Source organism: Argopecten irradians, chromosome 7 (assembly GCF_041381155.1).
Source record: "Argopecten irradians isolate NY chromosome 7, Ai_NY, whole genome shotgun sequence".
In the NCBI taxonomy this organism is placed as follows: domain Eukaryota; kingdom Metazoa; phylum Mollusca; class Bivalvia; order Pectinida; family Pectinidae; genus Argopecten; species Argopecten irradians.
In genome coordinates, this window is record NC_091140.1 from 31,495,644 (window position 1) to 31,521,852 (window position 26,209).

The 26,209-nt window shown below is 33.7% G+C and overlaps 1 protein-coding gene across 1 annotated transcript in view; it reads left to right on the plus strand.

Annotated features, from left to right (window-relative positions):
- Window positions 1-26,209, plus strand: part of LOC138328143 (carbonic anhydrase-related protein 10-like) — a 124,126-nt gene that overhangs the window by 87,270 nt on the left and 10,647 nt on the right. Inside the window, exons 3-7 of the mRNA XM_069274793.1 lie at window positions 5,589-5,725; window positions 6,256-6,438; window positions 21,733-21,828; window positions 22,917-22,983; window positions 23,990-24,144. Coding sequence (XP_069130894.1) covers window positions 5,589-5,725; window positions 6,256-6,438; window positions 21,733-21,828; window positions 22,917-22,983; window positions 23,990-24,144 — 638 coding nt within the window. The remainder of the gene's footprint in view (window positions 1-5,588; window positions 5,726-6,255; window positions 6,439-21,732; window positions 21,829-22,916; window positions 22,984-23,989; window positions 24,145-26,209) is intronic.

Sequence of the window (26,209 nt, forward strand, 5' to 3'; positions counted from 1 at the left end):
TTACGTTTTGTTGGATATTTTCATATTGATCACTATAATAAAGAACTTATGTTTTGGGGCAATAATTTTCGTTTTCACGCTATATTTGCAATCCCTTGAATAAGTGAATTTATGCAATACGTACAAAACGTGTTGTGCTTCATCCACCACTAAATGCAAAGTAGCAAAACTAGAGTTTTATTTGATATGACACCATAAGTTACATCATTGTCAGTCAGAAATTAATAAAGTTCGTCCCGATTAGAAATGATTAACATTCATGATATGCCCATCTCTTCCAGGGTTCATTGCTGTCCCAACATCCAAATGTGTGGACAGCAATGTACCCTGGGCGAGATTGAGATATTGTTTCAGTAACTTCTTGACGGAAGGTAAAGTGTTATTGGTTACACAGTTTGTAAGTGAACTAATACGGAAAATATTTGGTCTAAAAGACTCTTGTATCGGGCGAGGCGAATTGATAATTATGTCGTCCAAACCATATACGAGATTCTACTAACCTCATATAATCATGTGAAGTCGTTTAAAAACATTTGGTTCAGATATTTTATTTCCAAATTGCCAGTGGATCCTTAGAATTTTAAGGCGTTTAATCGGCTTGCCCGATTATGTGCATCAATATACAAAACACAAGTGTGCAAACAATGGTCTATATATATCTGAACCAGCATGGGAATTCTGTAAACTATATCCGACCGTCTGACTATTTTTGCTGGTTGGTGCACCAAATGAAACTATAGCGTGTCTAAGACTGGTATAGAACTCCCTTAGCAGCGATTAATGTATATTTAGAAAGCTTCCCTTAACAACATCTCGACTATCTTTTTGTACTAGCTCTCCCCATTCGCGACTATTGTCGTACGGATGGTATATGGCAAGGTAATTTCGTTGAAAGCAATATATACCACTTAATAATTTCATGATTAATAATTTCATGTGCTTATCGTCCTGATTCCGATGATAATCGAGTCTAAGAGGCAAAGGCAATGATACGGGACAAAAGTTTCATTAAAGATGCTTCACCGCCGATAAAAAGAATTTGTGTTTAATCGTGTATGCATTTGTCAAATTAACACAAAAAATAATATAAAGTTTTTTTTTTGCTTTTGGTGCATGTGCAACAAGAAATTTATTCCATATAAAACATAGTGCCACGGATTTTTTTAGGGATGCAATTAATTATTTTTGTTATTTTTTTTTTATCTTGAAGCGAAATAAGAAGCTCAAACTTTTCAGTGGTGGTAATGGTGTAAAGTAAGTAACTTTTGTAACTAAAGAAAATACTAAATCGTCTGCTCCTGTTTTTGATAGTGAAAAAATACCATTTGTCAGCGGTGGAGCATCTTTAAGCATAAAATGAAAAAAATACTATTAAGTCAATATGTAATTTAATCAATGTTTTTCTAAAGTTGTCTTATGTATTTTATGCAAACTAACTCATTTTCGCTACGATTGATATCTTTGTTTAAAGTAACTTATGGCTAGTGGTTTTGTTTTAACTGTTTTTATGTGTTCATGAACTTAATTTTTAATTATGGAATGTTGCATACAACCGCATATTAAATTACTATTGCCAACTCACCCGATTTCCCCGGGTTGACCCGTTATTTAGACATTTTAGAATGCCTAACCCGATTGACCCGGCGGGTCATCAAATAACCCGATTTTCAGCACTGGGACCAAAGTGTCAAAAAGCTCACAAAAATTACGTCAGATATAGCTTTTAGCAAAATTTTAATTACATCTCAGGGCTTAAGACTCATATCAGGCCCTTGTATAATGCAGGTAGCTATGTTTGTGTTTTTACAAACTTTAATAAAGGTGTGAAATTGTAGCAATTAATCTATTCAGTCATGTATCACGATGTCTATGATCGTTTTTAGCCTGAGCCAGCTAGGAAAATTAGACTGGGCCAATTAATACTGTTCAAAATCAGAAATAATCTCTTCAAAATTCTTCAAAAGCACAAACACTTGTGATTTCAGACAAAGATTTACTCACATGAATAAAATGTAGTCAACATGAACAGTATCCTGTTACAGTAGGCAGGCAAGCCAATCATAATGGCCGCCATTTTGTTTGAGTCAAACATAATAATGAAACCGGACACGTGTAGAATAAAAAAATCCGGATTTTATCAATTATTATTTATGTTACTAAAAAAAATTATCATAAATATTATTGAATATATATGAAAATAATAAATATATGCATATTTAAGGCTTTTAAAAAGTGTTAAAAATTACACTAAAATGTTTCTTCGCATATGACCCTTGTTTTGACCCTTTCACCCGTTTTTTTAAAGGTGATCACCCGATTTGACCTCATCAGAGGTTGGCAATACTGATTTAGTATTCGTGTGTAGTGTTAAGTTTTAGTTAGAAAAGAGAACATCCTTAATACTTTTGAAATATTGACTAGAATCTAGAAAATGAATACATATCATGCATATTAAATACTTAATTAAATCATATATTGTATATTTTTTTCTGTTTTTGTTTTTCTGTGTTGTGCGTTACTTCAGATGACTGTCATACACACTCTAACTAATGACATGTTCCACCTTGACAGCTGGAGTTAGAGTTTTAGTATCAGACGTAAGACAGGTCGACTCGGCATTCGGAAATAATTTGCAGGGAAGCTGTCAACTGGCATGTTCCACGGACAGCAGAATGAGCCTCCAGAGGTCCCTGGCATTCTATGACCTTTCCACGTGTTCGTTCATACTCGATAAAAACCTAAAGGTAGCGATCTCAGGTTTCCCCAAGATCTCCCTGTAGCCCGTGTTTTGATGTTTGAAAAATATAATTTACTTCCACCATTTCGTTTTGTTAATGTTTGTGAATTAGCTGTTGTAAAACAGCCTTAACTGTCCTAACGTAATTTGATATAGCAGAGAAGTATAGTTGACCTGATTTATGCATGTTGGTCACATGTGGTAAGGTCTTCCTTTATGAAAAGCGCAAGCCCTTTTGTTTTTGGGATTGACAAATGGGACAACTCGATCTCGTATTCATCTTATAACATTATCAATACGTACCTCGTTTAGAGCACGACTCGTTTGTTCAAGAGATGATTAGGCTAATCTCAGGTTAAGGATAATTTTCCAACGAAACTTAAATAATCCCTTACTCAAATAACATCATAACACCTTAAACTAGGCGGAGAGAACCCTTTAAACATTATACATAACACTAAACTGATAAAAAGACGCGAAAATGTAATACAAAAGCATAGAATATGTCAACTTCGCTAGCCAAGGCTATTCAGTCCGATACTCTACCTGCAACCCTCTGCGGATGTCGTGTCAAAACTGAAGTTCTATCTTTCAAATTCTGATTGGATGCGGCTAGGTTTAGGTGACAAATGAAAACGCAGTATTTAGATAGTAGTAACCTACATTTGTAAATTGAAGCGTACCATAACTGTCAACAACCGCTCCTTGCGGAGTCATATTTACTATTTAATTAATTATTAAATGATTAAGACCGGCTAAATGAAGTACATGGATTCGTTGCTCTTCAAATATATTGGGAAAGTAAATACTTGCGTGGTTTCTGTTTCTCAAAGTTAAACAAATAATGCAAAGATAAAATGTGATATCCTGACAAAATTGGATACTGAAGGATGAAACGCAAAAACTGGTTTTCGAACTGACAAACAAATGACTCACAAGCTTGTTTGTCTTTGGTATTTTGAATCTGTCGCAAACAACATGTGCATTTGTGTTGCCAGTGCGTTAATGTTTAAGCAGCTTCTGCTTGGTTGGGTTAAAGTAAAATGAACAACATACCATTTATACAGATTGCCTCATGTCGTTTTCAAACACGTTTTGTATCCTGCGGATGATAAATACCGATCATACCAGTTGTGAGCTCTAGTAGATAAAATGATACGGCCTACGGATAATCCAATTTGAATACACTAACGTCCACATGGGAACAGACAGCTGCCACTGACTATAAACTGACGATGTCATACACCTTATGATGTATCTCCTACCACCAGGTGATGAAACCGTCTAGATAGACTCCCATGGGAAGGGGAGACGAAATCTCGTATGTCTCAACTTCACCAACATATGGATGGCAAGTCTGGTGGCGATGGTGACAAAGGGGTAAAATTGCTCCCAAGCACATCGCCGATATCTCTTAAGATACTTGTCTGATAAGTTATTGAAATAATCAAATTATTACGTCTATTCTTCATATTTTGCATCTGACAATTTTTGTTTCAATTCACCCTATGTTATGTCATTGTCAATTTGTTTGTGAAATTTCATTGCGTTAACGAATCTGTACTAAAGACGTAAATAACATGGTGTCCTCTTCTAATCATCGCAAGTATATGTTGAGTGTAGGTTGCATACAAACTCATAGGTTCTGGTTTCTGAATGTCAACAAGACTATGATTTCATGTTTGGTCGCCTACGGTAGAATCTGACGATCCGTTGAAATTCTGGTCCTAAATCGAAATACCATCAACCTTAAGCGACGATGATATTTCAAATACTCAATCGTACAATATTAATATTTCATCTCTTTGTTTCTGCAAAGATAATGTACAATTCCTAAAAGAAATTGTTGCCTATAGGGCATTGGGCTTATTTTATTTACACTTTAATATACTTTAATCCATGACAGGGGATTTCAGTAAGATAAGGAATATATCAATTTTAGAATTAACTTTATCGGTCAGCAGTTTAAAATCTACACGTTATTCGGAATACTACGTTTTCGCTCACTTACTTAATGGATTTACTCTTCCAAAACATCCTTCGTCTTATCATTGGTCTATTAAAGCATTTAACATAAAGTGAGCAGAACAATTTGTTAGCATAATGTGACTGAGTGAGGTGTGTTGTTCGTTGTCTTTGGTGGTGCGTTTCAGTGAGATAACACTGTAAAATAGCATGAGTTGTATCACTGCAGAGAGATATAACGATGGAAAAATATGTAAGGTATAAAGGTCGACTTCCGTTTCAAAATCTGATGTAAGGGAAATTGAACTTGATTCAATTTTTGATGGAATATAACTGATGATTTTTGAGTTGTTTTAAGACATTCCAAACATTCTAGTGTAAGTTGTACAACGATCTGTGATCATCACCTAAAACGTTGTCAAAAGAATTACATCAGAATAATGTTACATACAGAAGAAGCCGTATGTAATGTGTGCTGTAAGGTTCAACTATGACCTAACGGAGCCAACCTTTAAAATAAAGGAATTTACATTATGGAATTGATACTTACAAAATATAAAAAATAACGTCAAGGAAACTGATTTTGAATGTACTAGACAGTCGATGATTCGTTTCTGACCCAATGACGTGTTTATGAGGTATAAAACTAGGTACTCAATAAAATCAATCAATGACATGTTTTCTTAAGTAGAACTTTATATGAATAATGAAAGCCGGTATCTATATAGGCCTTCTGAAGGACATCTCTGTAATTAACACTCCAGGGATCACTATCTGATAACTATGATAAAAGTATATCCAGGTGCGTGATTTTAAACGAACCAAACAATTTCATATTTGCATGAAGTATTCATGATTTTTATGAATATGTTTTCTGATGTTTCAGGGCCTAAGTTCTGGGGATACCATAATCCAGAATGGATTTTATGTCGGAAAGGAAAATTACAATCTCCTATAGATATTGATCCACACAATCTTATATACGACCAAAATCTACGGGAGTTAGAAATAGGACAAGATAAGGTAAGGGAAATTAACTCTGTTTTGAAGTATAACATATGGAATATTTTTAATTATTGTTATCGGTAGTATTCATGCTGTTCTGTAATTTAAAACAGGGAATCTGTACTGCTAGAAATATAAAAAATGGCAGACAATCATTTTTAGTTTTGAAATATACTCTTCATGAAAAAAGATAGGAAAAAACGTTATACAAAATCATCCAAATAATAATTAGAACTATCAAACTGTATCTATGTAATGTCAAATTATGAAATAGCTAAACGTTTCCCATATTTGCACTTTTGAGCTATTGATATCTCGTTTTCATTTTTATAAAGACATATTCAATTATTGAATATCACTTTCTTTGGAGTTTGTTAAAGGAATGCTGCCTTTTACTTTGCGAACATTTTCTTCCTTTAAACCTCTTCAAAATAATTATCGAGAACATCATTAAAACTGTTAGCAGCGATAACTACGCTCAATAGGGCTTTAATTATATACCGTCTGGAAGCTGGTGTTTTTAATGTGTGTGTACTTTTCTTTTTCAGATAGACGGAAAATTAATAAATACGGGTCACGATCTGACCTTGATAGTAGATGACCTTGACTTCACCTTCACAGGAGGCCCTTTGTCTTATGATTACATTGTTTATGAAATTAAAATACATCTTGGGAACTCGGACCGGGTCGGCTCAGAACACACGGTAGACGGCAATGCCTTCCCTATGGAGGTATGTTGTAATCAGTTTTATACTGTGAACTATTCATTTTCGCGAATATAGTAATATGTGTCTTCGTTATTTTCAACAAATTCGTGAAAAGGAAATTCGCGACAAACGACCCTTACTGACATTCATGCTTTCCCATATTAGTATGTTTTACACAATTATTAGCGAATTATTTATATTCGTGTTAAAAGTTTCTTACGGTATTGGGCGACCCATTTTATGTCGCGAAAATAACGCGGTTGACAGTATATATTTTAAGTGGGGTTAAGCCATCCGTAGGGGAATAATACATCTATTTACTATATAATCAATCTTATATTGGGCCACATAACAATAAGAACAATATTTTATTTCTTATTTCAATAAATTACGTTACATTGAAAAACAAGCTCAAAGTTTTTTTCCTTTTTCCGTCATAATGATATCGATATCGACATCTTTTCAAAGACAATTGCGGAATAGGCGGGGTTCATTTTTATTCATTATAGGGTGGGGGGAGTTGGATATCATTCTAGTAGAGCATCTAAGTTATAAAGGTAATACATTTAAAATTGATTCATCAAAAAGACTCTATAAGCTTGAGTGTGTATCTCCTCGGAACAGTCCGAAATATATAATACGACACCCCGATGGTAGGTTTTGTATGTATTACCTCAACAGCTGATTGAAAAATATATGATTGGTAGACACATTTTAATTATGACATGAAGTGTATTTCTTTTATTGATAAGAGATCAACGACCATATTGGTGCTTCACCTTCTGTCCGCATTCCCTTCTGTGCCAAATTTCACTTAAATATATTTAGCTTTTTTATATATAGTTTATTTCGTTAGATTTTCAGACAGTTTGATTGCGATGTTACACCCAAAGGTACTATGCGTGTATGAACCAGATATAGGGCATTCAACTTTAGCTGAAAAATATTTGAATTTTATTTCATAAAGTTATTAATGTCGACATTCGACCTTGTTTTTAAGCTACAGGGTTTCAAGTTACTTACCAGTCTCGAGTATTCAAATGTCAAATATCCCTGATGAGGCATATATATATATTTATAATCTCATAATCCGTCCGATATCCAGTAATTTTTCTCATGCAGTGCCTAATAGTTTTGTATATGTCACTAGTGTAATATAACCTGTAGCGATTTTCATTGGATAAAATAGGAATGAAATTCATTCTGACGTCATGACACAATAAAGCACAAGAAAAAAATACCTGACCTCGGGATTTCCAGGTCGGCGGGATTTTTGCAGCACATTTTTGCGTTGAAATGTACTCTCGAAATTGTATTTTTTGCTCGTCAAGACTAGCAAATATAATACTTCTATAACTCGTTTCATAAAGTCTCATATGATATGAGCACTTATTTAAGATACTATATATAATATTCACGATAATGTCAACAATATAAATGCAACGGATATAGTTTTCTAAGTGGTCATACGGAAACATTTCTTAATATTTTTGTTCTTATAATATTCTGTTATGTCTTTTGCTAAAATTATATAGACACGCTTTATGAGTAATTTACACTCCCATACCCGTACTGTTAAAGATTTTATTCTAACGTTTCTACTATCAACCGCTGTAAATGACGTTATGAAAAAAAATAAAAACTAAAAATAAAACCTAGAGAGACAAAGTTCAATCAATAGTAATTGTCATAGACTATACCGAAACATTTTTTTTCACAAAGTGATTAGGTGCGAGATACATGGTGAATTGAAACATACACTCGATGTGTTTAAAACAAGATATAGGATGGCCAGGATATTACATTTGCAGAATGTTATTTTCTTGTTAAGTTTTCTAATTGACTTAGGAAAGAGCATTAGTTTGAAAACACCGCCACAATATCCTAAGATCAATGGGTAACATGCACTATAGCGAAACCATCTATCGCTGCATCTGTTCCTAAGTTGGATTGGAATAACTGATATTGAAGCAATTGTAGGAAAAGCGTTATAAATGCATCTCTGTGTACACCAAATACAAGAGCAGAATTAAGACAACAAGACGAATTAGGCCGTTTACATTGCGTTGTAGTTTGTATCGTTATCATAAATGAAAAACATGAAACCCGTAACCCGTATCCATCCGATTACCTATCGAAACACTGAATTTGATAATCTTCCGCATCGAGAAGAAAGTCGTCGTCCTAATTAATTCAAGAATTAATGAGACTTTCCTATCTTTAGTTGTTCACATATATCAAGACACAGTACTGTGTGATTAAAATATATTCAATCTTAAACAAAAGTCATGATAATGATCCCATAAAGAAAAGGTGAAGATTACTTTCAGTTCATACACCATTTCAGCCAGAGACTTAAAAGAACTTGGAAGGGGGTCTTGCTTTGGAAATTGAAAATGTAAATGATTTCATTCAAATTGTGATATAAGCAAAGGAAATGTGTTTGGATTAACCTGTCACTGTGCAGCTAGAGATTGGCTACATTAGAAGGAGGCAGTGTTGGAATAGAATTGAGAAGGGATAAACTGCTTTGACAAGAAAACCTTAAATAGACGATGTTTGATGACGATGAAACCACTGTTAGTTCTACTATTGCGTGTACGCTGTAGTTAATCAGCTATAAAGTGGCATTGCTCTTTCCATTAATCTTCACGGGATGACCAGTGGTCACTAATAGTACCCAACATAGAGCATAGATTATTACAATCCATGTCTAATGTAGTGATCACTCGTGATGCCAATACATCTATCAAGCATATTGTTCTTAAGCGGAACTGATGGCAGACGTCTAATACAAGAAACGGTCCAACTGCAGGTTCCTTTAATCCGGAAGTAAGTCTAATGATATTTTGAATAGTTAGAAATGTCCAACGTTCGGTCCTCGGTCTATCTGTGATGTTGAATGGGACAGAAATATTATGACTGCACCTTTCATTTATTTTATCCATAGGGAATTTGAAAAAAGTGTTGAATGTTATTTATTTGATTTTTGCCATATGTTTCTAAATGATCATTATTACATTGATAATCAACGACATTTAATCTAATCATTGCCAATAAGCTACAAATATCTAATAACAACTAATTCTTAATCATTCAGCCATCTCCTCTGAGTAAATAAAGCATAACTACAATATCATTATCTAGTTTATGTATTACACTTGTCCTTTTCTGCATTGATATAATAGATTATGTCACAATTCGTAAAATAACCACAAAATCAATTTCTTAGTATAAATTGCTTTGAGTTTCTTTGAGTTTCCGTTTAAGAATAGATTATCTAAGAAATCAAAACAAAGGAATCGTTTACTTGAAATGCCAAAATATAACATTATTTAAATGACGAATATGTTTGTAAGATAAAAACTGATTAGACCGAATTCTTGAAATTGAATAATCTTTACCAAATAAGAAAGAACACAATCAATTAAAATCTGCTTCTGCTTTTGGTACAAATGATACAATGCCCGCATTCAAGTAGCATTGATGGATTACCTGAAACTCCTAGTCTACGCGCCTAACCAAGAAGCAGTTCAAGGCAAATTTCTCTGAATTACACTAAACAAATCAGGTGCCCTTACCGCACAAACCTTTTTATATCTATATATAAATTACTTTTTAATATAGTTACAACGTATGCTATCTACAGATACACAAAGTCTATTCGTTTTCTTTCTCTTTTGTCAACATTGTGATACATTTATCCTGCTCCACATTAATGGGTTAAAAGCTTAGAACGTATACTCATGTTATTTTTTGTTTAAAAGAAGATCGACATTAGGATTTACAAAATCTTTTTTTATGAAGTTTATCGGTTTCTTCTACGAGATTAATTTGATTGTGTGTTATCTTTCACAAGTGTACATGTCGCTAGAGATATCACAGTGCTGATTGTGTGGTTGATCGGATTTTACGTCCTATGAACAAACGACGTGCAGTGCGTTGCATGGGTACATATCTGTATGTTCTGGGAGATTGAATTATATCCATGTCCTGTCTATTTGTAAAAAGAACATTCTTGCTCATTTTATGCTGCTATTTTGAAGCATATCACATGAGACACCGGGTGACACCCCACATCCGTTTAAATTATACTGCCAACAGGCAAATCAGTTGTCCTACAACATTCGTACTGAACATAAGACAGGATTAGAAGTTACCTCTACAACTCTGGTGTATTCCGGCTAGTAGATGATAATGTATCATTCACGGGATTCCTTTTCAGGTCCTACCAAAGATACCGGGACGCATCTACTGATAGTGCTACATGTATCAGTGCGATACACATTGTAAAATATATGCTGCTTAAGATTCTAAAGCTGCGATATCTGATGTGCAATGACATAGAACAAATGGACAACACCATTTTTATGTGGAATACGTTTTTATTTGAATTGGCAGTTTTAATGCGAATGTCCTAAAATGTTGAAGCAGCAGATTGAAGGAAAAATAAAATCTGCATGATGCAACACCGACTGAAACTATCCAGAGACGCAGAGATGCATACATAAACCACTTGCAGTTAAAAGGAAGCTAAATGATACGATCGGTGAACGACGTAAACACAACAGCAAATACACAACTTTTATAGGGACATATTTAATCTTATTTTGTGAAAATTCATTTATCGTGTGGTTAAACAATAAAAACTTCATTCTCTCGACACTTATTAAAATAGCTTCAGTCGTGAAATTAAATCAAAACTGGTATAGATCATTATGATCAGGAAGAGGAAGTAAATTCAATCATTTGGTACTAATTGACAAACATAATTGCTACAACCTTGATCAGTGTGGAGGACATCTAAAGATCCACGTTATTATAAGGAAGTTTTTTTTTCTCATATCAAATGTTTGTTCCATCGGTATCACGGCTGGACATCGAAATAATTTGACAATTTGCAAATAATACTTCAAACCAATATTTTTTCATCCTTCATAATTTTGTCTGATAAAATGTCGAAGGATATCATTGCCAATAACATCGAGACGTATAGTGGTATCAATGTCCAAACGTCATTTTCTACGGAGGCTTAATTATTTATTTTTATCTTACAAACATTTTGATCATAGAAAGCTCCTAAATGTACGTTTCAACAATACTTTGTCCTATTGAACAACACAGATCAATTATCCTTAAAGTATCACAAGACAGTCAACTGTTTAGTGTTCAGCATACAAGAAGTAGACCGACTGGTTGCCCATTGTTAGTATCATATGACCTGGTGGAATGTACTTGTTCGTGTCTCTTGCGCGGCATGATTCAGTGGGATAGCACTATAAAACGAGCAAGAGACCGCTATTACAAAGAGAAATAACACGAACTCTCTGCACTACACGCACGAAATCTACACATGCAACACATCACACACACGGTTGGCCGTCCATAAATAACACTGGCTGTTAATAGTACTTTCAGCTAATCAACCAATCAACTGTATAAACACTATATGATATAAACCTTAGTTGCGTATTTATGTATTAGGTTTATAGAAACCAAGACGCTGAATATTACAAACACGAAAATGAAGTAATTAGCAGTATAAGGAATTCGTAATATAACCTTCTAACGCTGTTTTAACAGTTTCAGAACCTTTAAAGTTGAAAGGATTAGTGCCAAAAAATTAACAATAGGATCTGCAACAACGGCCAATTATTCCAAAGCATTCTATGGCATTAAGTACATTTTAAAGTACCTTAGTGTTAGAATGCCACAACCACATAGCCGATCCATGGCATTATTAATTGATGGGTCTAACACTCCCATCCAACAATCCAGTGTCCTGATTTCGATCGATTTTTCCCGGATCCACAAGAACACCGTTTTCATGAAATTCTCTTTGTTCTTTTATAGTGTTCCCAGATAAGTGGTTTCTTGATCACCTTCATTGTCTGATTTCGTTTGCTATTTGATCATCTGTGTGAACTTAGGTGCTGACCCGAAATATCGTTTACTCAGTAAATGTTCTATGTTACATTCTTCTAGGCCTGGACGTTCACGTAATGTTAGTTGATAATAAGCTATCTCACTGCATATACAACATCTTCCAATTTCATGTTATCTCAAATACACCATTTACTTCAAGAGTATCGGCCAGATTTGAAACGTCTAAATCATTTATTTTTCTAACATGTTCAATTATTTATGGTCTAGGACCTAGATATTACCTTAAAACTTATCTCAAATGGATTTGCGCTATCAATCACAACCCGCATATCGCTGTTATTATTTACATGCAATGCTATATGGTTATCCAAGACATCCTAGAATGTTCTGAAGGTCGCGCCGTAATGTCGAGTCGCACCAGTGATACAGTATTGACTATCTATGTATCGACGGCCTGATGTTGGGTGATCTAGAATACGATATGCAGTGACATATCAGACTTTGAAACATGCCCTATGGCAAAGGTATTAATCTAGAACTAGTAAGTTTTACAAGAAGCAACCATGGTTAGATGCACGCTATCTGGAAATATGTACTTGTGGTAGTGGCGTGATCCGTGTCTATGTGACGTGGTAAAGACTAGGTACTAAGCAACTCAGCTCTTCTCAATAAGCCACAGCCTACCAATGGACGTTAGCTACATGAATCATCCACCAAAGTCCTGCCCAAAGGTTAACGTTAGTTTTTGTCTTGAAATTCAAGAAACATTTTTTTGTGATCCAACATTTTCAGCGTGTTATCCAATTTCACTTTTGATTAATCAGCCTTGTTACATATCCTTCAGTCCAAAATATAAATTATTGGTATCAACTAAAAGTGAATCATATTAACACAGCGAATTTGGCAGTAAAACGATAAACAATATGATAATAAGTGTTGTTCGAATTTGGATAATTCAGAGTTATCCCCCTTCTGTTTCATTTCGTCAGTAATGAAGAAGTGATACAAAGAAAAGTAACGCTGATAGAACAGATAGAATGATTTGTTGTATAGTACTATAATATGAAAAAGTTCAACTTCTTTGATCAGTACTTTAACTAGGATCTTCGATTTACAACATTCAAACTCTCAACAATCCTGTTATGGATTAACCAAAGCCACCAATTCACCGATATGTATCATGCTTATTTGATAACGAAAAGAAAAGCAAAATTAGTAACTGTTCCAACTCATCACGTAGACGGAATTCTCTAAACTCTAAACCATATTTAACAGAAATGAGAAAATTCTTGTTTGAAGTAATACGATAGAAATTGTTTGTTATATATACTTGTTCTCCAGAAAAGCGAACAAAATGCAAATAACCAAGTGATGTGCCGTTCGGTTAGTCGAATTGTTTATATATCGTCTTCTCAATTATGTCTGCTGAAACGATATTTAGATTTTATTTAAATATACACATGTCAATTCAAACATCACATGTCAATACAAAATCCCAATTAAAAAGTATGAAATGTTGAGATGAATTTCCTAAATGACGATATGATAACACCTTTTGCTTATTTAGAGGTCCGTAAACCATATATGATTTTACAAACATTGCGTAGTAGTTTAAGAATGTAAAGAACATATAAATAAAAAAAAAGACTAAAACATCTCAAGATGCTTAAAATTTTTTGCATTTTGGCTTTTCATCTTAATTTGTTAGTCGTTTGAACTTGTCTGATCACACAAAATTCGGGTATTTTGTTTTTAATTAAAAAAAGTCAGCTTTGTGATTGAGCCAATATGTAAGGTACCAGGTCAATCTTACAAGTTTTTGTTTTGAAAAGTCAAGCTAACAAAGTGGCTGACCTTTTTGTACCGTAATAGGTAGAATTTTATTGACGACAGCGGTAAAACTTACAAGATTGCCAAAAATTTAAACGAATACCCTAAGCGCAATGTGAAAATACAATTTATATCAAATTAAACCTCTTTCATTGCTTTTTCCCTACCTACACAAAGATAAACTGATTCTGAATTATAACGCGGAGATAACCTTTATTATCACTTACACATTATTTTTTTTTAATTTTCGAAAACAGAACAAAAAATTGAATTATAAACTTGACTCACATGGAATACATTTGGTGTCATATGCTTGAAATTAATAACACTTATCTTTGACGCCAAGGTGTCATATTTCACAGATTCCAGAGAAAACTACCATATTAAATGCAGGTGTCTATATACTCTATTCTATATTTGCACTGTTTGTTCACGTTTGCAAAGCAGTTATTCAAATACTTCATCTTATGTTTGCACTGAGGCTTCAGTTTTATGCTGAATATGTCAATGTACGATATCCTGAGTTTTTCACTGAGCGTTCAGCTTTGTGTTGAATTTGTCAAACATACCTTATCCTAAGGTTACACTGAGCGTTCAGCTTTGTGTTGAATTCCTTAATGTAGCCTGTCCTAAGTTCAGATTGAGTATCAGGTGTCCAAAGATTCTATCTTAAGTTTGCAGCTCCGTGATGACTGTATGAAGTCTTTCTTGTTCAATAAATCAGCATTTTCAGCAAAGCATACATTAATTACTGCAAAGCATACATTAATTACTGTAAAAATACGGAATGTAGAGTATCCAACTCGGGTCATCTATAAGATGATATTCTAGTGTGGAAATAAGACTGGGTTTGTATACTAACATAGGTTTATCTTACAGCATTGCCTAAGGCTTAGTCATATAATGTAGCAGAAGTACAATGTTATACATGCTTGCCCGGCCTTGTTAGTGTCAAGTCCAACACGTACCGAACCATCCCTTTGAAATTGCTATTGAAAGGGGACATTTATGTAAAAGGTACACTCCAGTTGAGCAGGCATATATACTGATTCTGCCATTGCTTGTTTTTGCGTTTTTTGGGTCTTGGTATCACCTCTGTTCCATTTTGGCTTCGGTTTCTCCTGTTTTCTTTGCGAATGGTTAATCCTTTTCTTTTAATCGACGCCTTTGTCATTGTACATTTTTATTGATAATTTGAAACACCAACCTATAATTTCTGTATTTCACAATTGACAAACAATATATTTCCCCCAAATTAAACTTTGCAAGGGCGCAATCAGTTAATTGACCACAAATGTCGAGTGCAGGAGAATTTAATTTAATTAAAATAAGCTTCGCTTTGATAAACGGAAAAATGATTAATGCATTTTTAAATGTAATTAAACGTTGACTGGTCCTGTTTTAGACATTATCGGCCTCACACTCACTTCCTGTTGTATTGGTCGCGCATGTCACGCGCTCACGTGCAGTGACATAGGTCCTGGGAGGCATCGATATTGAATTGACATTACTAAGTAGGCCCAAGTGATATCGATATGCCATTGTCCTCTGGCCTCATAGTAATGAAACAAACATCCGAGGACAGGGTTTGACGTTTCACTGATGTTGATGATATCAAATTATGTCCAGCACAATAATATACCTTTCAATACATCTTTCTCGTTTTACACCGATGATTAGCATTTTATATTGTAATACACTAGCATATTACTCCCCTTGGGTTTCGAATTGCAGACAATTCATCATTAAAACTAATTTGTTCGTCATAATTGACAGTACATATCGGTTGGAAGTCGGTTGATGCATTTGTTGGATCGAATCAGGGTCTTCATTTAGTTTTTGCTTTTTAAATTGGTGGTGATAAAGAATTATTTAAACAATGTATAAAGTAATTTCATCTATATAAATAGCTCATTACGGTTTTTAAAACATTGAACAAGCGAAATTCAATTAACAAATATTAGCTATTGAATTAATGGAATGCAGTTGTGCATTATGTTCACTAGTTTATATATGGATATCCCGAATATTCTTTTCTGTGATATATTAAGTTATCTACAAATATACATTATATACAGTATATATGTTATTGAATTAATAATCGAAAATAGAACAAATAAATATCGGTTGTTTGTAATTACTGCGGTTAGGAAGGAATACATCATATTTATTCTTACTGTGTTAACATTATGTAATATCTTCACTGTATAAACCTTTGATAGTTGAAGCGAACCCCAAAACAAGAAACATACATAGAGCTACTCCGCCATTTTTATAATCAGCAGAGGAGTAAGTGTGTGTACGTCGGAACGTTATCTACTGTATTGTTGCTAATATTCGCGGGCTTTTAATAAATTGGTGGACCCATCCTGATTTGGGAAATTCATTACTTTATGAAATTATCAAAATCATGATTTGACGTATCGTAGTCTGTCGTACGGCTCGGATGGCGATTTAAAAGGCTATAAAGATAATTTGCGAAAATAACCCCCGCGAATAAGTTCTTAACAGTAAATCACGAATTTTTAAGCCCGTGAAAAAGCGTTGTCAAAAATTATTCCGCCTTTGCATATTACAGAGTTAGCTCCCTTGCGGGTAGGTATCGATTGTTACGTCATTATTTTGTGAGCGCAATTCACGTCGTTTTCACCGAAATGTATGACGTTACGCACGCAAACACATGACGTCACAATCAATACCTATCCGCAAGGGCAGATAACTATGTAATATGCAAATACAAAATATGATTGATCAAAATGATAAAGGAAAACAGGTAAAATTAACATACTTATAAAATATCTTTATCGGCAAATGTTTAAATTATATATATATATAGGCACACATAGTGTGATTAACGTAAAATACTTTCTTAAAGGAATAACACATGAACAAGGCACGTACACATGGGATACCTCTGCTGTTAGTGATGGAAGAGTTTCAAATTTATATACATTTGTTTCTGCCAGATGCGTTATTGGTTTGACTGACATTCAAACAGACACAATTAAATTTGAAAAAAAAAACCCACACAATCGGCAATGCAATGCAAATTAAACCTTCTGACACACATTAAAATAAAATGGATTTCAAATTGAGTAAATAAAAGTGATACATAACAAAATATCAGAATATAACATCTTGTGCTGGATCGTCAAACACTGTAGTTATCTAATAATTCTAAACGCAATCGAAAATAAAATGTTAATGTAGTTTTGATACTGCCGCTGAATATGGACGAAATAGCCACTAAATTTGAAATGTGAGATTTCATCAGAAAAAAAGTGACAACTAATATCATAGTTGAATAGTTTTGTTAGAAAACCTTCAACAGTAACCAATCTTTGTGTATGAATCCCTCGTGTCAACTAGCAGTTAACGGTATCGACCAAAACGAGCCCTTCCTCTTCGATAGAAAATGTCGAGATATAGTAAACTAGTTAAACGAAATCATTTAAATCAGCTCATACCCCCTCCCCCCAAAAACGAGAACTTGGTCTAATTGCGTGTTCCGACGAGTCTTAAAGGATGACATGATTTAATGTGTAAACAATAAATACAAATACCTTGAATTGCATTTTCAAATGTAATAATAAAATTGTGGCCGTTTTCCAATTCCGGATTGTCAGTCCGTATGGTGTTTATCTAGTTATTGCGTGACATAGATAGTTTTCTATTTCTGAAGCTTATTCTAAGAACATTTATCGCAGAAATTTAATTTTAGTTTTGATTTATAGCAAGTTATAGATTCTTTATGTGTCATTTTCAATAGATTGGCTAGAAATATATCGCTATCTCGTTATCTTTCAGTATTGAATCGCTGCAATATGGATGTTAATGTGATTTGAAATAATAATTGGTAGGCATAAGAAGATATTAGCTAAAGGGAAAACATATGTTGATTATTTCCGTTAGCTTTTTTACCCTGAAAGCTTCCGCCAAATATGATTACATTTTGTACATGGCGAAACTATTTTTTGTCGTATTGAGTTATCGCAGACTGAGAAAGTTATTTTTGACATTCGTTTGAAACACCTTACTTGCAATCAGAGGCGAATAAGCCGTACAATTGAAATGAAATTAAAGAAAGCTGACTAAAGGACGATATCAAAAATGAATCTAAAAATTGTATCACCAGTTGTTTTAAAGTGTTCTCACGATTGACACATAGGACTATACTTTATTGTTGGATATCTAATTGAATTGAAAGCATTATATGTTTTTCTATCTTTTAAGAGGCGATTTTTAACATGTTTAAAGTTGACTATCAATTTATTTCCTACATGTCAAAAGTTTTTCTCGGCACCGTGCTAATGCAAATTGAACTGGGAGTAAGGCAGGAAATGGTTCTCAGAATATCCGAAGCGTTGTCCCATTATCACTATAAAAGTAAATTGTTAGCTGATAAAATACATGCCCATTTTCCACACTGCTAACCAGCTATATATATACTCTATATTTGATATACTGCCTTATAGTTAGTTGTTATCTCACAAACACCTATCTCTTCAATGAAGTCATCGCCGTGACCACGATAAACCTATACCAAAGTACACCTAGTTGTCATCGGGCGAGACATCATATAATTGGCCTGCGTGACAATCAGTTGAAAAGACTACAGAAGACAAATTAAAACTAAAATGGTTAAAAGAGCAAAATGATGTTACCTGAACATGGCTTCCGCTCGTACAGTTTGTTAATTAGTTTTTTGATGCAGTTCTTACCCAATGTATCAAACGTATCGAGATAAAATATTGATAATACGTTCACAGCTTCCAGATTACGAAATTGGATGGGAATGTGTGAAATCCCTGTCTACAAGAATCCATTGTTTATGACAGACTTACAGTGTCGAACTAGCATTGGTAAGGTAATCCGGGGAGTCAGTACTCTACATCAATGTATTGTAAATAATCTGATATAATTAATGCTATGGGTGTAAATGTATACCCCACAAGGGACCTCTGCTATGACAACGCTCCGCGCAAGGTAAAGTACATGTTCTCCTTGTTCATCCTATGTAATTTAAATGCATGTACTCATTTGTATTATAATGCGAACTGAAAAATAAATTTAAAATGCAAGCAATCAACATTTCTGTTTTTGTTTATGAAAAATGTTAGGATTCCTTAACCTGAACATTCGTTATTAGTATGAATGTGACGACAGGCAAACTTATTTATAAATACCAGTTAAAGAACCAAGAGAAATGGTCTTTATAACCAAGTGGTCTGTATACGTTGGTCAACTCGTGTTAAACTCTACTATTTGGGACTATGAGAAGTAGTTTTAATAATTAGGCCGTCTTTATACACATTATTTGTGTTCCTTTCGATTGAGACTGAGTATTTAAAATGTCCCTACATATTACAACAAGCCACCTCTTGGTCGTGCGTTCAAATCCCACGTGAAGCAGTTGCCAGGTACTTTTTTCTTGGTACTTCGGGTTTCCTCTGCCGCCTCAGTCTAAAAACGAAGAACTTTCTTAAACGAACATGGCTCCGAATAAGACATTAAATCAAATTAATAACCTAAGCTAAATATTTCTAATAGATCTACCAACGAGAAATTAAGTTTGAGGATTAAATAATTCTCAATTCGTCACGAAACGTATCCTTCCACAGAGCAAAATTGTCATTTAGCAAATGGAGAACAGCGGATTACCGTATGAATCAAATGAAACGAAATGATAAAAAGGTATGCTGGTAATCCACACTTGGGATCAAACATCGCTATAAGATCCTACATTCTATACACTTAATAATTTCTATAGTGCTATGTTTATGGGTATTTGACTGTAATCCTGGGAATTTGTCGGATTAAACTTTAAAGTTTCATCAACATATAGAAATCCGATTACAGTACAGAGTTAAAAATTCTTTCCATATAGGCAAATGTTGCAATTTCCATATTTTTGCGTACATGCATGTAAGGACTAGAATCTTAAAGTATGAAAACGCTCGAAAGTGAATGGTAGATGAATTTTACTGCTGAACTGAAAATAAGCTTATTAATATGTCATTTGCCAAAGAAAATTAAAATATAACAGTAACTTGTCTTTGTATAAAGTGTGTATTTTCATTTTTGGTTTAGATATAAAATTTTAGAAAAATACCTCTTGTAACCCGATCACCATATTTCACGAATAGCTGTTATTCGTCGAATTGGATAACCCCTGATACCACGGACCTCTATTCGTCGAAAACCCCTCATTCAATGGGATTCGCTTCATTTCGTAAAGTCAGGGGTTACTGGTTACTCAGTACAATAGCATGTGTCATATTAAATACAATTAGTATTTGTTATGTCTATTTTTGGTAAACTATTAAACGCAGAGGGAACTATATGAAATATCGGAAGGTCATAGCATGTATAGGTAAAGAAAAGGTTATTAATCAAATACCACTAATTGATTACCAACACGCCCATCATCTACCCTTTCCTCTCGCTAACATCCTGTAGTGTCACTCTATGCTGCCTACCGAGTGACATTCTTGAAAACATGGTGTATTGACTATGTCGGAGCGAATTTGACATTATCTATAGTCCACAGAAACATCCCATGAGACCGTCTGATGAGGATACAATTGACTACCATACCCGTTTTAGGTATACTATAGGGAGATTAATAACCCTACGAACAGATGTTTATTGCCTACCACCGAGTCCTTACGCGACTCTCACATACTTACTGTAAATCACTTTATTTTCGCGCTTACGGTATCTCGAGTCTACGTTATTTCGAACATATCCTCAAATACATTTACTCGCAATACCCTACTGGAATAACCGGCTACACAGGAAAAGTGTTGATATTTTTATCAACATTGAGCTTATAATTATAACTTCTCCTGTCATCGAGTTTATTATCGGCGTCGTCGCTTTGAAGGTAGAACTTTACAAGTTGCTTTGGACGATAGATAACTAAGTTGCATTACCTACGGTTGTCATACGCCTACTACTTACATTAACGCGCCATTATCTAGAGTCCTAGCTAATAATAATACATTATTTACTTTATTGTACAAAAAGATTTATTGAATAAAATATGTGAAGAACATAATGCTAAGATATAATGTTACAATTGAAAGTATTTAGATATCATTTTATCTTCATCTGTAATAGAATGTCAAAAATGAAGTTACAAGCTACGGTTGTTTTATATGAGTTATTATGCTATCAAATGGTGGAACGTTTCGACTTAGCATGTGATTCGATTCTTTTTGTCGACAGAGAATTATGTAATGAATGATTTCAAAAGAACAGAACTGTTTATTACTAAATTTATGACTGTGAGATTGATTGAAGTAATGGCAAAATCAAAGCTTTACGAGGAATATAATTGCGTGGAAAATGATTTATAGCTATACGTGTCAATCCTTCTTAATATTGATTGACTTTTCACACGCAAGCTATAAATATAAACAAATACGGCCAACAAAGTGATATGACCAGATAGATCAACATTATATTGCTTCAGGGAAAATATTCATATAGTAAACCATTTTATATTCGCAAAATACAAATTCTCGTTATTTGACAAGAGAGTTCGAATATGTTTAAGAGTTTTGTACTGAAATTCCCTGTTCCATTGTATATTTTCAGATACAAATAGTCGGTTATAACGGAGATTTATACACAAATGCATCACAAGCACTCCTCTCTCCTCATGGATTGGCAGCGATATCTGTAATGGCAATAGTAAGTGTTTCTGGTTATACACAAAACATATTACTCAGTCAATTATCTTATAAGTGTTTATGGTTTTACACAAAATATAATACCGAGTCAATTATTTTTTCATTCAGAAATAGCTATTGGAATTCACACGACACGTCCTAAGCATGTATCTATCATCGATCTAGCTTCACAGATACAGCGGAATGCCGCGTCAAGATTTGAAGAACATTTGTTATCAATCTCTTACTTATCAGCGAAGTATTTCCTCTATATGGTTTTTTTCTTAAATTTTATTTTTGACTCAAAGAAATCTCACTCAAAACGCTAGTGTCTTGTGTTGTTGTAGGACCAGGACCAATTGAAAACCGTTTCAATTTAAATGATTCAGAAATGCCTCCCTGACAGCCGTTCTAACAAACAATGTTCTCCATGTCATCCTCTGTATCGATCTGTCTGTGAGCAGACGACAGTTCTGCGAACTGTTTGTTTTAACTACCTGTGTCACATCGACAAACAAGGCAGATGTGTCAATTTCTTTTTGATGTATTGACCACGTACAGACGTATACGACATGTTGTATCTTACAAAACAAAACACCATTATTTCAATGATCTTTTTTTATCAGCTTTACTTATTAATATCTGATTTTAAATCTACGATATATAACCAAGGATGATATCTGTTACAACATTTATGTCGACGAAGCCTCAAACCTGAACAAAATTAGGTCTTTCTATTTCTTTTATTTGTGCATTTCGTTACATTCTATTCTATATGTCAAACAAATTAATGTCGTTAAGTTGACAAATATTTGATTTCGTCAATTCTGTAGCATCTTCCTATAGTTTTTATATTGGTCGTATCGATTTGATTACCTGCGGCTGTCTGCAGGAGGTATTCAAAAATATCTTACGAAACACAATTATCGACGTAACTATCTTGATTAAGTCATCGGGCAATTATAAATGTTTTGAAGCCGCTGGGGCGTAACAGTGCATTTGTAATTACCGAACGTTTAAAACATCAATATTGCTATTACATAGCCTTGGTTTATTAATCTGTTCGAATGACGATATTTAAAAATATTACATTCTCTTTTTGTTTTAAAGGTATCAGACTCAGAAAACGAACAATTTGGAAAACTTGTTGAAATGTCAAAAAGTATTCAACAAAGAGGTTAGTACATATTCCTTCTGACGTATTAAGTTGTCATGGCAGCCGTTCTTAGTATTATTCCATTTTTAAATAAATCACAAAATATGTATACACTGAGCTAAGCAAAGAACAAATTTGGTTCATATACAGACATTCGTATATCATATCTCCTGATAATTTACGACATGCAGTATGCACAGATATGGGTACTTCTTTTGATAGTAAATTAGGATTTACTGTATAATATTCTCTTCAAAATTTATTTTTACTTCCTTATTGTAAACATAATAGAGAAAAATATTCAAGCAAGAATAGAAAAGATGATACAACCGAGATATAGTATTAGTCTAGCTCTTTCACAATGTCTGAGGTTTAATAAAATCAATAGCACACTGACTTTAAAGCAGCAAGAAAAAACTGGAAAAATATCTCCTTCTTTATATGACTGATGTAATCATATATCAAAGAAAAAATTACTTTTTGGCTCTGAATAGAAGGTCAATGACTTTCTCCAACGTTGGTTGGGCAAGTCAGAGGTTGCGGTGGCCGAGTGGTTAAGTTTACTTTACAAACTTTCCACATCGCGAGTTCGAATCGCATGTGGGCAAATGCCAGTTATTGACCGCTGGCCTGTAGATTTTCACTTGGTACTCCGTCTTAACCTGGCGAGTCCTTAAATGACTCTGGCTGTTAATAGGATTTTAATCCAATCGAACCAAAGGTTAAGCAACTTCTTTTATGGCACAAGTTAAAATGGCGTAATTTGATCAATGATATATTAGTAAGAATGTAAAGACTATTTTAATAACATTTTTTGTGTAAAGTAGAACAAAATATTTGCTGAGGTTTTGTTTGGTTTAATTATTTTTGTTTATACAGATGAAGGCATGTCAGAATATTCAGAGAAAAACTATCGACTAACGGTCCTTACTTGGCAAGAGATGGGTGGCTTGTGGTAACATGTCAGGACATTTTAATCATCATGTGGGTTTTAGCTAAAGTTGTTTCATTTTCAATCTGTTTTCAGGAATGCAAAAAGATGTACAAGGTTTTTCTGTATTAGAAATGTTGCCAACATCAGACTATTTTATTACGTATGAAGGGTCACTTACACAACCAGGCTGCCACGAAACAGTTACATGGATTATACTTAATAAACCCATACACGTATCAAAAGACCAGGTAAGTTTGCTTAAATTATTTTAGTTGCAATCTCATATCAATAAATAAACCAATATCCTGTAAACAAAACATATGATTGGTCAGTTGTATTTGATTCCGGATGTTGCTGGCAATGGTTACTCGAACCATAATAGGAATTGCTAAATATCATCACGAAAGTTCGCGTGTTATCATATAGAACTGGAACTCTGTTTCATTCAATGATTTCCTGACGTCACTAATTTCCAGAATAAGAATAACTTGTACACACAAAGTGTGTGGATAAACACCTTATATAACATATGATCAGCAGGACCTATCAAGAGGACGTTGAATCTTATAGCTACCCTGTTGACGAAGTACGAAAAGGAATTATTTGATACCAAACTTTAAATGTTATACTTAAAAATTACCTAAACATCAATAAAAGTATCAAATTCTACGAACTTCTTGTTTTTTTTTCAAAGTAATTGATGACAAATACCAGTATCATTTTGTAAGCTATTCGGTTAATCTTATTAAGAATTAAAATTTCTATGGCGCTCCCCGTAGACCGTCTGCTCGTTGACTACGAACGGGCGGTCAACGGAAGGTGACATAGAAGATGAATTTTTAACTAGATTGGATATCTAGTATAATAGTTTCACATAAATGTCAGACCAACAGGGTAAATAACTGTATTAGAACTTAACGCACAGTATTTGAAAATCCCTGACTCGGTATATATATGTAAATATGAAATATCGCAATTGTAGGAGAATCTTATAAGATCATGACCTGTCCTCTACACGTTGTTCGAGAATGAGAAAAAATATACAAAACAATTTGTTTGTTTGTCCCCGGTCTTTATCCCTATTACAAGTTCTATGTGACTATGTTACAGGTAGAACAACATCAATAGTATCCACATTATCAAGACTATTATTTCGTCTTTTTATAAAGAGTTATATGCCCTTACAGGTAGTTGTTGATTGTGACGTCATGTTTTTACGAGCCCAACGTCAAATTTTGAAGAGTCATTTAATCACTTAATCAGTAAAATAATCACTTGAATAATATTGAATCGAGACCTTCTCGGGTGGGAAATACCTCTGTAACGTGCAAAGGCGGAATAACAGTAATCCATTACGAATATTGTGTTGTCTTTAATTAAATAGTATATTTTTTTTACATTTTGATGGATTTAATGTTTCTGTGTACCTGATTGATGATATATTTTAGAATTGTTAGATTGCTTAAAATTCTATTAATCAGCTGAGAATTGAGAAATTAGGATACGATCAGCTGCGATATCACGTAATTCAAAACTTATCAGCTGTTTCTAATGTCGTTGAAATGAACATTTAGCGTGATACGGTAACCGATTCATTTTATTAATGTGTTTGTAATCGTAAATTGAAACCCATGTGTAAATACATCCGTATATATTATAGTGTTTGATCATTCTGGTCCTCTGTTTTCTATTCAACAGTACACAAATTCAAATATATTTCATATTTTGTTCGGTTCCCATTGTGTTTCATTTTAATCAACGTTATTTACACCTGGAAGTATACCTTAATTTATACTCAACGCAAAATTCTATAGTACATGTAAACAAAATGGAGTCCATATCATCTTGTCGTTTCAATCATTTTGTTGTGATTATTGTTAAATACATATTTGCTGTTGTACATTAACTTATCAATAGACAAACGAAAGTGTAGCATTAAAATCAAAAGACTAAAATCTAAGTTAACTAAATTCAAAAACATCAAATGATTGAAAAATTCATGAAAAGAGAAGGGGACATAATGATGAAGAGAAAGAAAAAATAAAATGAAATAAAAATGATACGTTTCATAAATGCTTGAAAGGGAAATATACAACGCAATGTGTTCCGTTGTTAATTTAATGATTTCCTGGCATGTATGATATATTAGTAATGCTATGTTTTATTGACAACGACATATTGTATCAATTTATTTCAGCACGTGTAAATAATATTCCAAAAAATGCATAAAACGGATGGTGTTTCCATACAAAGGCGGGAGGCATTGCGTGGTTCAATTAAGCTGAAGTACACATGTTCGTAATAGGTGTTATT